Genomic DNA, 16,382 nt, shown 5'->3' on the forward strand with positions numbered 1-16,382 from the left:
TGTCATTTTAGCCCCGCCCCCTCCATGGATATCAGTTATTTCGGCTATTTGCCGTAATGGGGGCGGGGCTTAATGACGTCACGGTTAAGCCCCACCCCCAAAACGCGTAATGCAAGATTCCTCTCCGGGCTTCTCCCAGGGTGGATTTTTTGAAAGTCGGCAACCCTGGTTTATACCCTACATGAATGTTTCTGTACCTGGGTTTTATTTTATTTCAATTTTCTTCAAGGTCAGAATCAGCCCATAAGCTTTTATTAAACTGTTAATCTAAGTACAAAGTTATGCTGTGTCTAGCCATTTTTACAAACGTCCAAACAATTCTACATATAATGCTACTAATATGAGGAAGCAGAGACTGCTGGGCGTCTGGGGAAAAAAAAAAAAAAACTTCAGTAATTGTAAGTGTGCCTAAAAGACTATTGCCAGCATTAACAGACTGAAGTCAAAATTAATTTTATATATACTGTAAATTACAATGAAATGATACCTTGCATACAAACTTTGAGTGCATCAACAATCTCTTGCTTTTGGTCCTGCATAACACATCGAGAAAACCACCTAAAATACAAAAAAAAGGTAAATTAAGCTCTAGCTATTCTATAAACAGTACATCACTCAAAAATCAAGTTGACAGATAACATTACTACATGAATATGTAAAAACATTAAGTTTCCCTATTATATTACATACCAAACTAAGATTTCTATTGTCACAAAAATACAGCAACCAAATTTTTTTTAAAAACCTTCTTGTTGCAAGACAAAAAGTGGGCTTTTGAGTGGAAAAATCCACACTCGGCTTATACAGATGTGTCCTCATACATCTTTGCTGCAATCACATCCAACAGCCAGGTAACTTGAGAATCTTCTAGCACTGGGTGTCCTTTTTGTAAAAAAATGCATATTAGATGATAAGTAATGTGAGTAGGATGCGTGTTGATTAATTTGATATATGCCACTTGTCATACTATGGATGACTGAGTCTAGGGTATTTACTAAGAAGGGAGTTCTATTGCAGATGGGATGTTGCTATGGCCAACCAATCAGAATCTATCGATTTATTTTTTAGAAGGTGCTAAATACAAGTAGAATCTGGTTCTATGGGCAACACTGCATAAATAGAACTCCCATCCTAGTAAATTTCTCTCTCTGATTATGAAGTGCTACAATGTAGCAGCCCAACATTTTTCTAATGCAAGTTTTGATGGACAGACTTATAGACATTCCTGAGTAGCCTGCACATTACAATTTTCGGGGATAATGCAAAGAGGGAAAAGGGGATGTTTGTGAGAACTTACCATTCGAATCCCTTTCTCTGAGTTCGTCCTGGTGACACAGCTCAACCATGGGATGTAGTAGGGTCCGTAGGAGCCAAGCAACTATGCTATGACTTTGAGAGAAACAGGCTCACTACGATACAATACTCAGTATAACGCCTGAACATATTAATGTGCACAATCAAACATAATTAAATGCGTTTCATGAAATGCAGCAGAAAACATTAACTGAGCGTAAAGGGAGGGATCGCTGTGTCACCAGGATGGACTCAGAGAAAGGGATTTGAACGGTAAGTTCTTACAAAAATCACCTTATCTCTTTTGTCCATCCTGGTGACCCAGCTCAACCATTGGACATTCAAAAGCCGGTCCTTTGGGAGGATACGCTCAGGCCTGCAGTTCTCATCACTGCATGCCCAAATGAAGCGTCCTCTGACGCGAACTCATGGAACCTATAGAATTTGGTGAATGTGCGAACAGAGGACCAGGAGGCACCCTGCATAACTGCTCTGCTGAAACCCCGTGGTGCACCGCCCATGAAGAGGCAACCGACCTCGTAGCATGGGCATTAACCCAGGCCGGAACTTGTCGACCAATTTAGAGATTGAAGACTCAATCCTGCAGAAAACCTATCTTGCAGAAAGTCCAAAAGTATAGCCAGCTTGAATCTAGATGAATCTAGACAAATGCACCTTCTGTCGCTTACACTACCTGATGTATATTTCTTATTTGCTGGAGAAACCGATTTTCTGGCCTTCATCATAGTTTGCATTACTCCATCAGAAAATCCCTTATTTTTCAACAATGAGATTTAAAAAGCCAAGCTAGGTCATGATGAAGAAACGGACCTTGCTGAAGCAAATCTGGCTGAAGTGGAAGGTGCCACGGAGGTGCTACTGATAATCTGAGAATGTCAGAATTTCCTGCACCTCCTGGGCCAGACTGGGGCCACCAGGATCGCCTGCAATCCCTGAAGCCGAATTTTCTTGAGAACCCTCGCCAGCATTGGAAAAGGTGAAAATATGTAGGCCAGGCTTAACGTCCAAGCCACTGTCATGGCGTCCACAGCCCACACCCTCGGATCTCTGGTCTGTGAACAGAACAGGGGGACTTGACAGTTGTCACGAGAGGCCATCAAGTCCACCTTCGGAATCACCCAGGCCTTGTGATGTCCTTAAACACCTCCGGGTGTAAAGCCCACTCCCTTTCCAGCAATTCCGATCTGCTGAGGAAGTCCACCTCCACATTCCAAATCCCCGGAATGAACACTGCTGACAACGCTGGGACATGGGACTCCACCCAATTGAATATCGGAGATGTTTCTCGCATCGCCATCTTGCTGCGAGTACCTCCTTGATGGTTCAGGTATGCCACCGTTGTGGCGTCCTAATGAATTCTCACTGGAGAACCCTGTATCACAGACTCAGCTTACAAAAGGGCCCTCAGCACCGCCCTGAGCTGTGACCATAGACCCTGAAGCCTGAGATGGAGAACCACAGCTCCCCAACCCTTGAGACTCGCATCTGTTGTAATCACCAGCCAGTCTCAAGTCAAGAGAGATCTGCCCATCTGCAGAGATTCCACATCCATCTCACCACAACAAGGACTCCTTAGACAGAGAAATCCTTTCTGTTCTCACGGTGTCAGTGTTCCCCGAGCAAGAAGTCAGAATGTTCCACTGGAACACCCTGGAATGAAATCTTGCATACTGCAGTGTCTCGAACGTGGCTACCATCTTGCCCAACAACCTCAGGCAAATCCAGACAGATGGATGAGATTCTTTAAGTATCTGCTCTGCCAATTTTTGAACTGCCCTGGCCTTTTCCTCTGGCAGGAACACCCGATCATGGCCAGAAACGGCAATCTCTGAGACAGCACCAGGTAAGACTTTCTGAAGTTTATGATCCAGCCGTGCTCCTGAAAAAAAGTCAGGGCCACCTTGATGTATTCCTGTAACAATTCCGCTGATTACGCCTTGAACAGAAGGATGTTGAGATATGGAATAATTACAATTCCCTTCAATCTGAGTGACGCTGCCATGACTTTGGTAAATACTCTTGGAGCTGTTGCCAGCCCAAAAGGTAGAGCCTGGAAGTGCCAATGCTGTGAGCCCACAGCAAATCTCAGCAGAGATTGATGTTCCTTCAGAATGGGTATGTGTAGATAGGCATTTTGAATATCTACTGCCAAAAATTCTCCTGACTCCATACTGAGTAGGACTGATCGAAGAGATTCCATCTTGAAATGATCTACCCACAAATGCTTGTTCAGGGATTTCAGGTTCAATCAAGATGGGTCGGTAGGACCCGTCTGGATTGGGAACCAGAAACGGAGGGGAATAAAATCACTTTTTCCGTTCTCATGTCAGAACTAATAATTCGAAGTTAGCTTTTCTGAAGTTTAGTATTTTTGCTGATCCTTTATGATGTAATTTATGATGAAAGTTGATTTCCAGTGAAACCATATTGTGGTCACTGTTCCCTAGATGTTCAATTACTTTTGTGTTTGAAACTAGATCTATGTTATTTGTTAATACCAAATCCAATATTGCCTATTACGAGTTGGAGCTTCTACCGTTTGTGTGATAAACTGGTCTTTGAGTAAGCTTAGGAACCCACTGCTTCTTGCTGTTTTACATGTTTACTTTTTGCCAATCAATATCAGGTAAATTAAAATCCCCCATAATTAATACCTGACCCTGATCTGATGATTGTTTGATTTGGTTTAAAAGAAGAGACTCCTCCTTTTCGTTTATGTTCGGCGGTCTATAGCATACCCCTATTAAAATTTTGTTATTAGGTTTTTTGTTATGTCAGTTATCTCTGCCCACACGGCCTCCGTGTTATCTTCCTCTGTACCTGTGCTCATTTCTTTCTCACACAATGTTAAGTTATTTTTTACATATAGGCACACCCCCCCCCCGCCCTTTCTATTTTCCCTGTCTTTTCTGTAGAATGTATATCCCTCCATGCTTAATGCCCAGTTGTGCGACTCGTTACACCATTTTTCTGTAATACCAATAATGTCATAATCGTCCCTAGTAACTACAGTTTCTAGTTCCCCGATTTAAACTGCTAAGCTTTTTGCATTAGCCATTAGGCATTTTAATTTTTGTTTATTTTTAGTTCCAGCCCTAACATTGTGTTTAATTTCTCCTCTGGACTTATTTGTATTCCTTACTAACTTTCTCGTACCCACGTCCCCCTCAGTAGACTCACTACAGCCCTCCCCACCATGCCCACTGCCCGACCTATTTACAGTTTTGAAACTTCTTCCTATGTCGTTTACTCCTTCCCATACCCTAAGGTCATCTGTATCTAAGAGCTGTAATGAGGTAAGATTACTGTTATTACATAATATTCCTGGAGCACCCTGGAAATTACCCACGATATTACCCTTATTAGTACCCCGGATATTGCCTGTAACTATGGGCCTTAGTTTAGTTCAATCTTTCTGACAAAACCCTTCGTAGATGGACAAAACCATTTGCACTGCAGGTGGGGCAGATGTAACTTGTGCATATAAAATTAGATTTGGGTGGGGTTTTACTTCAAAGTAAGATCTATATTGCAGTGTAAAAATAAAGCCGTTAGTATTCCTGCACAGAAACAAAATAACTCACCCAAATCTAATTCTCTCTGCACATTTTACATCTGCCCCCCTGCAGTGCACATGGTTTTGTCCATCTAAGAAGGTTTTTGTCAGAAAGAGTGAACTAGAATAAGGCCCCATGTCCTCCCACCCACCTCCCCCCCCAAATTGATTCTTGACCCCCAATCCTACTATTCTCACTGTGGGTCCCATAGTATCTAGCTACCCCAGCAATATCACACTTATATGCCATAATAGTACAGCTCACAGTGCAAAATGTCAGGCGTTTATACGGTACTTTTATACAGCCACAAGCCCTTGGTTGATTGACACCATTCCAAGCGTGGACGAGTCTTCTTGACTGCAATGCACATGCAAGGAATCTGCAGTCTGGGAACCGTGTAAGATCCACAACATAAAAAGCTTTACCTGGAGCCTGGCAAGTTACCAAACTTTTAAAGTATAAATTGACTGTTAAGTTCACTAACCATATACTGGAATATGCATGCCACTAATCACTAACAGATAGGGGCTGTGAGAGAGCCACCTGTTGCTAATTGGATTAAACCTTCTTATATAAGCCACCACAGAACTTTCTGCTTACTAAACCACTACAGAAATTTCTGCTTACTAACCCATGCTAGGTTACTCAACATACCTATTATCCTTAAAAGGACAGTCATACTAATTGCACTTCTAATATTTTTTTATTTTTATTTCTGAGAATTTTATGGCTGTTTTATGATTTGTAAATTACCGGCCGGTGATTAATGTTTATCAATTAAATTGTACCAACTTTTAAAATAAAAATATTGAATGATCACTTGAATCAGCGCTGTCCCTAATTTCTTTTGGTTTATACGGGATGCAGTGTAAATCCCGGCGGTCGGGATCCCGGCGTTCAGAATCCCGATCGCCGAAATCCCGACACTTTCTCCCTCCGTGGGTGTCCCCGACACCCCTGGAGGGAGAATAAATTAGCGTGCCAAGCGTAGAAAGGCACCAGGCCCGCTGCGTGGCGAGCCTGCAGGGGGGGGGCGATCCACGCCCCCCCCCCCCCCACCCCTGTCGGGATTTCGTCGATCGGGATTCCAGCGTCGGGATTCTGAACGCCGGGATCCCGACCGCCGGAATTTAATACTGAATCCGTTTATACAGAAAAAAGTATCCCAGTAACTTATCTGCACAGCTGCTGTTGGAGATGATTCAGCGATCATCGGGAATCTGCCAGAGGAAGCTCACACTTTAGTTTTCTTTGCTTAGAAGAAAAGCCCTGTTCAGCTCCGCAGTGGAAGAGAAAAGCGCTGGAAACAGTGTAAAAAAGATTCCCCAGGAAACTTTACACTGAAACCTGCACTAGCTAAACTAAATAAATAAAATTTAAAAACTCTAAACTCTCTCTAAAATGGCTGCTGAAAGCAGCCCCACAGCATAAGCACCCACTCTGGTGGGCACCTAAAACGATACGGAAGTTTCCAGGATGCAGTGAGGGAGGAGCCTGCCTCTCTTAAAGTCATAGCATAGGTGCTTGGCTCCTACGGACCCTACTACATCCCATGGTTGAGCTGTGTCACCAGGATGGATGAAAGAGAAACAAGCTTTTTACAGGTGGGTAAAAAAAAAATTCTGAGGAAGAAAAATTGTCACTGACTATGAGGGATCATGACAGTCACCAATGAGAGATCAGGGCAGCCAGCAATGAGCAGAACTGGAGAAAACATGGCAAAAGTTCATCAAATTGTGCGTGCAAATTGCCAGCTGACTATCATCATAGAGCTGTGTACTAAGAAGGGCTGATTCCTACCTCATATGCATTTAACACGACCATTATGCACTACAAATCACTGAAATGTCATGGTAATGGTCAATGGGTTAATGAAAGGAGGAAGTGTGTGGAAAAATGCTAAAGCATTCCATTCTAAATGCTGCTGGTAGGCTTCCTAGAAAGACACTCATCGTCTGCTGATCCGCTCCACCAATCCCTCCATCGGTTGCCTGTATTTTACCATATTCAATATAAAATACTTCTACTCGCATACAGTATAAAGCTAATAACCATACTGCACCAGCATATAACTCCTTACTTATCACAAAATATCTCCCATCTCAGCCATTCCAATCTGAGCAAGATTTGTGTCTCTCTTCTGCACGGATCACTTGCTCCCATTCACTATTACAGGACTTTCATTGGGCTGCTCCCACCCTATGGAATGGACTTCCACGCACAATAAGACTCTCCACTAGCACCAAAGCGTTCAAAGAAAACTCACCTCTTAAGGCAAGCCTATCATATTTAAGTAGCACACGCATAACCCTCTGAGGCACTTATGTATTATATAGCTTTTCTTTTTGATCTGTACCTTGGTGGGACTGCTGAGCTATTACTGGTGCCTGTCCTTGTGTTTCCCTCCTATGTCCCTATAGATTGTAAACTTGGAGCAGGGCCCTCTTACCTCCAAGTCTGTCTGTTGTTACCCAGATTGTATTATCACTGTCTACTATTGTAAACTGCAACAGAATCTGCTGCGCTATATAACAAACTGTAAATAAATAAATAATAAGTAATGTTTTATTAAATATTCCGACTTTGAAGTGCTACATTCACACTTATATCAACCATGTTTAACCATTTTATTGACTTTTAACAGGGTATATACTGTACTGTTATATTTTCTCATGCAAACATGTCATTCCAAATGCAGCTTTTCTTACCGAGTCATTCCTTGGTTCAAACTGGCAACAAATCCAGCAATAGATCTTTTCCCAGCCAAAGTGTCATGATAACAATCAATGCCAACAATCATCAATTCTTTCAGCTTTAAAACAAGACAAACACTAGTTAATGCTATCCATATACATTATGACATTACAGAAAAACTGAGCAATTGGCAAGAAGCCACAGAAAATATTGTAAAATGGAACCAATAACAGTGTAGATGGACTGTAAACTCCAAAAATTGACCCATTGTAAACAAAAGCATCATAATGCAGGTCTGTGGGCACTTACACCATGGGTATATTTACACATACTTATCCAACAGGATGGACAGATCTTGTATTCGAAAGCCATAAGTGTAGTTGATTTGATGAAAATAATGCATCCCAAATCCAAGTAGTATGACTTTCAACTACAGTATGTACTATTCGTAAACTATAAAGCACAAAGAAGATAAGTACAGTCCTGTTTACAGAGTTAAACTATAGAAAAATTGGAACTGCACTCGGCTTGTGTGAGGTAAAATAAAATGGGATTTGTGTACTTACCGTTAAATCCTTTTCTCCGATTCCACAGGTGGAACTGGAGATCTACAGTGGGGAATAGAGGGTGACCACTAGGAGCTTGGGCACTATAAAAAATATAACAATGTGGCTAGTTCCTCCCCTCTACTTCCCCTTACCCGGCAGTCTAAAGCATTGTGCCTGGAGGGGGCTGGAAGAAGCAACATACTTCCGAGAGGAGGTAAAACATCACACGTCAAAACATGCAAACTGGAAACTGTAGGACAGAAGAAAATAGAATTTTTCAAACAGAGTCAACCACACAAACATAATTGACCAGGGGTTTTCAACTAACAACCTGAATCACCAAGTTAATAAACTGTCATGTATATTAGAATCTGAACTGAAGGAAGAGCAGCGCCGGGAGGGCGTCCAGTGTTACCTGTGGAATTGGAGAAAAGGATTTAACTGTACGTACACAAATCCCATTTTCTCCTTCATCCACTAGGTGGCACTGGAGATCTACAGTGGGGACATCCCAGAGCTCCCATTACGGGCGGGACAGAGCTGAGATCTTTCCAACACCACACGGCCGAACTGTGAAGCCTAGGCCACAAAAGTATCAAATCGATAAAATCTGATAAAGGTTCTTTGTCCGGACCAAGTGGCGGCCCTTCACAATTGATGAACCTAGACCACTCGGGCAGCCGCCCACGAAGGACCTACTGAACGTGTGGAATGTGCCGTAATAGGCGAAGGAGGCACCCGTGACGCCACCACGTATGCCTGTCTGATCGTAAGACAAATCCATCTGGCTAAAGACTGTTTGGAGGCAGGCCACCTCGTTTTGATATGTCATAAAGTACAAATAGAGAATTGGTCTTTCTTACAGAAGCTGTTCTGGAAACTTAGATTCTGAGGGCCCGTACTACATCCAGATATTAGAGTAGCTGGAATCATCTGTAAACGCAGGAACCAAAATGGGTTGGTTTATGTGGAAAGACGACACCACTTTTGGTAGGAAGGACGTCTTGTCCTTAATTCTGCCCTGTCCTCGTGAAAAACAAGGAATGGTGGGCGACATGACAATGCGCTTAAATCTGCTTCTAAAGGCTCGAACAGTGGAGACTGCAGAAAAGAGAGGACTAGATCAAGATCCCATGGTGACGTGGGTGTCTGGAAGGGAGGTTGAATTCTCAACACCCCCTGAAAAAAGTTTGTGCATGAGGCAACAGAGCTAATTTTCTCTGGAAAAAAAATGGAAAGAGCAGAAACTTGTACTTTTGGTGATTCAAGGCGTAAACCTGCAGAAAGACCCGCCTGGAGAAAAAGGAGAAGACGAGCCAATTTGAAAAATCTTGGTGACACGCTACGACTCTCGCACCATGAACTATATGCCCTTCAAATTCAATGGTAATGAATGGAGGTGACTTCCTTCCTAGCGCGTAAAATAGTAGGAATCACTGCTGAAGGAATCCCTGCTCTTCTTAGGATTGTCCTCTCAGTAGCCAGGCCGTCAAATGAAGCCGCTGTAAGTCCGGATGGACGAAGGGACCTTGTGTCAGCAGGTCTTGCTGTAGCGGTAGAGGCCACGGTTCGTCTACTAGAAGAGCTGTTAGCGTGCTGTACCACGACCTGCGAGGACAGTCCAGTGCTATTAGAAGCACTGTGACTGATTCTCTGTGAATGCGTTGTAGAATTTGTGGTAACATTGGAAATGGTGGAAAGAGATAAACAAACTGGTAACACCAAGGAATCGTTAGAGCGTCTACCCCTTCCGCTGCTGGATCCTGCGTCCGAGCACAATATCTCGGAAGTTGGTGATTGTTGTGGGACGCCATCAGGTCGATGGCATCCCCACCAATGTATGAGTCTCTGGAAGACTTGTTGAAGAAGCTTCCATTCTACTTGGTGAATGTCGTGTCGACTGAGATAGTCGGCTTCCAAGTTCTCCACTCCCGGGATGTATACTGCTGAGATTGCTTCGAGGTGATCCTGAGCCCAGAACAATATCCGACTGACTTCCTTCATTGCGGCGCGACTGCGTGTTCCTCCTTGTTTGTTTATATATGCTACAGCTGTAGCATTGTCGGATTGTATTGGGACTGCTTTGCTCCGAAGAAGTTCTGAGGCTTCTAGCATAGCATTGCATATTGCTCGGAGTTCCAGACTGTTTATTGGAAGTAAGGCTTCCTGTGGAGACCACAGACCCTGGAATTGATGTCCGAGCATGACTGCTCCCCAACCCCGGAGGCTTGCATCCGTGGTGAGAACAGTCCAGTCCCATATTCCGAATCGCTTCCCCTGAAGAAGATTTCGGGAGATGAGCCACCAAGTCAATAAAAGACGCGCCCGTGATTCTCTGATGGAGTGTGAGATGAGAGCCTGACCACTGTTGGAGTAGACAGAGCTGGAACGGAACCGACCGTACTGGATTGCTTTGAACAAGCGGATACACAGAAATACTGTGACTTGTCTGTGTTGCAACACCAACCGCCGAACCAAGAGTTGAAGAGAAGCAATCTTGTCCTCTGGCAAGAAAATCCTCCGTTGTACGGTATCCAGAATCATTCCTAGGAACAGTAACCTCTGTGAGGGCAGGAGTTGAGATTTTTGATAGTTGAGCATCCAGCCGTGCTGTATAAGAATCTCCTGAGTTCAACTGATGTTGGAAAGAAGGATGGCTGGAGATGGAGCCATCAGAAGAAGGTCATCGAGGTATGGCACCATAGTGATCCCTTGAGATCTGAGGAGCTGCATCATAACCGCCATGATCTTTGTGAATATCCTGGGGGCCGATGAAAGTCCGAACGGTAGTGCTTGAAATTGGAAGTGGTCGTCTCGGATGGCGAATCTTAGAAACGCCTGATGAGGTGGCCAATTTGGTATATGCAGGTATGCGTCCTTGATGTCTAGAGACACCAAGAACTCCTCCGGCTCCAAACCTGCTATGACTGACTGTAAAGATTACATTCTGAACCGTACCACTCTCAGATAGGGGTTGAGGTGTTTGAGGTTTAGAATGGGCTTTGTGGAGCCGTCCGGCTTCGGTACGAGGAATAGGGTGGAATAAAAGCCCTGTGTTCCTCGGTACGAGGAATAGGGTGGAATAAAAGCCCTGTGTTCGGAATAACCACGACCATCTGAAAAAGCTTCTGAACTGCTTGCAAAAGAGCCGTACCTTTTTTCGAGAGAAGCGGCCAAACAGGTTGTGAAAAAACGATTTGGAGGCTTCTTTTCAAAATCTATTTTTCATCCGTAGGTTACGGATTCTCTGACCCAAGCATCTTGACTGGAGAGACACCAGAAACGATGATAGAGACGCAGCCGAGCCCCCCACCCTGGTATCCCCTAAGTGGGGCTAAGGTGTGTCATGAAGAGGGTTTTGGACCCGGCTTGGCTTCCTGGTGTGCTGTAGAAGCGACACCTCTTCCCCGACCTCTGTATCCTCGGCCACCGGAGGCCAACTTTTGACCGACCACAGAATCTTGCCGTAGGGCGAAAGGAAAGAAAGGACGGTCCCTGAAAGGGCCTCCTAGGAGGAGGGGCTGCAGAAGGTAAGAAAGATGACTTCCCACCTGTGGCCTGTGACATCATCTTGTCTAGTTCCGGCCCAAACAAAAACTCTCCGTAAAAGGGCAGAGCCTCCACTGCTCTTTTGGATTCCGCGTCTGCTTGCCACTGGCGTATCCAGAAGGCTCTGCAAGCCGAAATGGACAGAGCGGAGATGTGGGATGCCAATATACACACATCAGAAGAAGCCTCTATAAGATAAGCAGCAGCTTCTTTTATGTGGTCCGCTAAAGCCACTAACTCACCTGCCACTGGATCTTTACCAAGATCTTCGGAAATCTGGGTGGCCCAGACCTCCATTGCTTTGTTCACCCAGCATCCCACTTGTGCAGGTCGGTGTACCAAACCTGCAGCCGTGTAGATGGTTTTAAGGGTGGCTTCCAGCTTCCTGTCGGATGTCTCCTTCAACGAGGAAGTTCCCGGGATAGGAAGAACTGTCTTCTTAGAAAGACGAGTCCACTGCAGGTGGAGTCTCGCCTAATTTTCTACTATTTGCAGGAAAAGGGTATGCAGTTAAGAATCTGCTGGAGCCCTGAAAATGTCTATCTGGATGGAGCCATGCATCCTTTAAATGTTGGTCTAATTCTTCAGACACTGGGAAGGCAGCCTCCTGCGTACGTCGCTTGCCAAACATTTGAGGGCGAGCTGGGAGAGAAGCCTCGTCGTCTACCTTTAAGTTAGACTTAACCTTAGCAAAAGGTCTTCTAATCCCCGTGAAACCGGCTCAGGAGCTGGTTGTACTTGTAACATATCAATAGGGTCAGCACACTGTCCCTCCTCTAGAGGAGGCATGTCATCATCCGATCCATATACATACAATCTGTCAGGAAACAGACGTCTCTCATTAGACAAAGTGGGCGGAGCTATAGGATCCACATCACTAGGGATAAGGGGGCCCTAGTTAAAAATTCCACCGCCGACGTTAATTCGGCCTGTTGAGACCTAGCAGTCTCTATCCTTTTGTGAGGCTGATAATTCAGCAGATAAATGCGAAATCACCTGTGTTAATTGTGAAGCCCATACAGGGACCTCTTGCTGGGGTGTAAACCCTGGAGTGTCTGTACACCCTCCGCCTGCGGAGTGAATTTTGCCTGACATCTTTTACATGTCAGATTCTTTGAAGAACCACCAGCCATAAATAATGTCACAACTCACTTATGCACACAGAATAGCAATAAGAGAGAAAGGCAAGTTTAAGTAAAGAGAAAGGAGCACCCACAAGTCAGCACTGCGCCCAGAACTATAACACTGCAGAGATACGACTATAATTTGAGCATAGCCTTTATTCCTAAAAAAAAGACCTCTATCACCCCACTGTGTACACTCACAGACCCTGGGTGATGTAGAAGTCAGCGGTGGTTAGTGGAGACCTCTCTGAGGCAGAACGCGGCAGAAGAGGACTCTGAGCTCCGGAGCTTAAAATGGCGCCGGCTATGAGGAGAAACGCAGGAGAGACTGGGAATTCATCAACCGCTATGGCACGCTTTTTAGAAAAAAGGCCGCGCTGGTTATACCGCCAAATTTACCGGTCTCCCCTGCTTGTGGGGAGCCGGGACATACATACCCTGCCTGCTGGCCGGTGGCGGTAAGGGCTGTGCATACTGTGGCGCGGCCGCATGCAGCGGCGTCCAGTCACTCTGGGACGGCGGTCTCAGAGGGACCCCCGCGCAGACCGCAAGCAGTGGTGCTGGGGTCCCCCTGGCAGCTCCCGCGATGCAGACAGGCAGTTGGCAGAAGCGGCCTGTCTGTTCTCAAGTGTAAAGATAGATCAAAGAAAACATAATCGGGCGAAACATTGCACCCAGCTCCCCCGGGCACATTCTAAGACTGCCGGGTTTGGGGAAGTAGAGGGGAGAAGATAGCCACACTTATAATTCTTATAGTGCCCAAGCTCCTAGTGGTCGCCCTCTATTCCCCACTGTAGATCACCAGTGCCACCTAGTTGATGAAGGAGAAACACAGTATGCAGGTATTTGTGTTAAGACTATTTAGTTATTAACAAAAACAGGGATTTTGTACTTACCGTAAATCCTTTTCTCCGAGTCCACAGGTCACTGGAGTACAGTGGGGATAGAAGGGCGACCGCAGGCACTTTAAATTTAATTGTGTGTGGTCCACTCCTCCCCTTCTACTCCCCCACCTAGGCAGTCACAAGGAGTGTCGTGCCCGCACAGACAATCTCACTTTGTGATGTAGGTGTAGGTGAGAGCCTGACCACTGACTTAGTAGGCAACGTTGGAATGGTCTTGACCGAAATCACCCGTATTGTATCGCCTCGAAGAAGGTGACCATCTTCCCCAGTAACCTGGTGCACGTGAGAGCCGACAATTGTCATTTCAGAAGCACAGTGCGGATTAATGCCTGCAATGATTGGATTTTGTCTTCTGGCAAAAAGACTCTCAGCAGGGCCGTATCCAAGATCATTCCCAGAAGCTGTAGCCGTTGTGAAGACTGGAAATTTAGGATCCATACGTGATGGATGAGAGTACTCTGAGTCTGGATGTTTTCCAGCAAGGCCTCCCTGGACGGAGCCTTCAACAGAAGCCTTCATATCAGGGTTTTTCCATGCCATCAAAACGTGCTCATCTAGCTCTGTGAAGCTGTAAGCTCAGAGGACAGGCGTGACATCACATCAGTCAGCTGTAATGCCCAGGCAGGGGAGTGCTGTGTCTGAGAGGGAGAGGGATTTGGGGTGCATTTCTCACACACCAGTGTGTCCTCAGCATATTGTGTAAGCTTAGTATTACACTTCTTGCAAGACCTCTTTGAGCTGCCCCCTGCCATTGTAACAGTGATTGTTATATAATATAAAGATATATGCAACAATAAGCAAGTTATAACTGTACATACACATCAAAGGATAGTACAGTCAAAAACCTGAGTAAAAGACTGCACAGGAGAGACAGTTTTAGAAGTAGAAGCTGCCACAGGCTAATAACAGCGCTATGGTATATAACAGGGTGCGCTATAGCCTAATTTGAATACAGCCCAAATCTGTCTCACCAAGCTCTAACCCCACTGAAATTCACAGGGGAGACCCTCCTGGTCTCGCACCAGGCCACATAGGCCCTCCATATGCAATGGTAATGCACCGAGGTAACCTGTTTTCTGGCCCTATCATGGTAGGGATCACTGCCTGCGGAATCCCTTCTTTTCTCAAAATGGACCTCTCAACAGCCATGCCGTCAAATGTAGATGTTGTAAGTTGGGACAGGTGAACGGACCCTGTGGTAGCAGGTCGTCGCAGAGTGGAAGAGGCCACGGCTCGTCTACTAACAGGCCTGTTAGAACCGTGTACCATGACCGGCGAGGCCAGTCCGGAGCAATGAACAGCACTGTCACCGACTCCCTGCGGATTCTCTGAAGAACCCAAGGGATGAGAGGCAATGGAGGGAAGATGTAAAGGTACTGATCCGTCCAAGGGGCGGTGAGAGCATCTACTGCCACTGCCTGAGGATCTCTTGTCTGAGCGCAGTACCGGGGCTACTGATGGTTGTGCTTGGAGGCCATCATGTCTATCTGAGGACATCCCCACCGACAAGTCAAGGTCTGGAAGACCTGGGGGTTCAGACACCACTCTCCGTGATTGACGTCTCGTCGGCTGAGGTAGTCTGCCTCCCAATTTTCCACGCCTGGTATAAAAATGGCAGACACGGCCCCCGCATGCTCCTGCACCAATTCACTTCTCTCATCGCTGCACGGCTGCGAGTGCCTCCCTGTTTGTTTATGTAGGCCACAGCCGTGGCGTTGTCGGACTGCACTCTGATGTCCTTGTTCCGGAGAATGACCTAAGCTTGAAGGAGGGCATAATACACCGCTCGGAGTTCCAGCACATTGATGGACATCTGTGCTTCCTCCGGTGTCCACAGACCCTGGAAGTGGAGTCCCAGCGTGACCGCTCCCCAGCCCGAGGCTGGCGTCTGTGGTGAGGAGCGCCCAGCTGTGTATGGCGAACCTCCGACCCTCCTGCAGGTTGCTAGAGTCGAGCCACCACGCTAGTGATGCTCGAGCCTGATGGGAAAGGGTAATTCGCTGATGAAGAAAGAGATGCGAACCTGACCACTGGTGGAGCAGACACAGATGGAAGGGGTGAGATCGAAAACGTCCGTACTGCACCACCTCGAACGTGGCCACCATCTTTCCCAACAGCCTTGTGCAGAGTAAGACTGATACTTTCTGATGCTGCAGAACCAGGCGAACTGATTCCTGCAGAGACAATATCTTGACCGCTGGGAGGAAAACCCGTTTTTGGACAGTGTCCAAGGTCATCCCCAGGAACAGAATCAGGGGGTCAGCTGCGACTTCTGGATATTGAGCATCCAGCCATGGGACTCCAGAGTCTGACGTGTCAGCTGGATGTTGTGTAGCAGGATCCCCTTGGACGAAGCCTTCAACAGAAGGTCGTCCAAGTAAGGGACAATGGTAACTCCCTGAGCCCTGAGTATTTCCATCATGACTGCCATGACTTTGGTAAATACCTGGGGCGCAGAGGAGAGGCCGAAGGGAAGGGCTCTGAACTGTAGGTGACAGCTCTGAACGGCAAACCGCAGGTAGGCCTGGTGAGGAGGCCAGATGGGGATGTGCAGGTATGCATCTTTTATATCGATGGATACGAGAAACTAGGCCTGCAATGACTGACTGCAGAGACTCCATCTTGAAACGGGTGAACCGCAGAAACGGATTGAGCTGCTTTAGATTCAAGATGGGCCTCACCGAGCCGTCT

The 16,382-nt window shown here is 46.0% G+C and overlaps 1 protein-coding gene across 1 annotated transcript in view; it reads right to left on the bottom strand.

The window, feature by feature from the left end:
• PIWIL1 (piwi like RNA-mediated gene silencing 1) overlaps positions 1–16,382 on the bottom strand; it is a 227,032-nt gene that overhangs the window by 38,782 nt on the left and 171,868 nt on the right. The window contains exons 16-17 of the mRNA XM_083150480.1: positions 7,580–7,683; positions 488–558 (exon numbers count right to left, since the gene is read on the bottom strand). Of these exons, the coding sequence (XP_083006606.1) occupies positions 488–558; positions 7,580–7,683 (175 nt within the window). The remainder of the gene's footprint in view (positions 1–487; positions 559–7,579; positions 7,684–16,382) is intronic.

The sequence above is a fragment of the Crinia signifera genome, chromosome 1 (assembly GCF_055691185.1).
Source record: "Crinia signifera chromosome 1, ASM5569118v1, whole genome shotgun sequence".
NCBI lineage: Eukaryota > Metazoa > Chordata > Amphibia > Anura > Myobatrachidae > Crinia > Crinia signifera.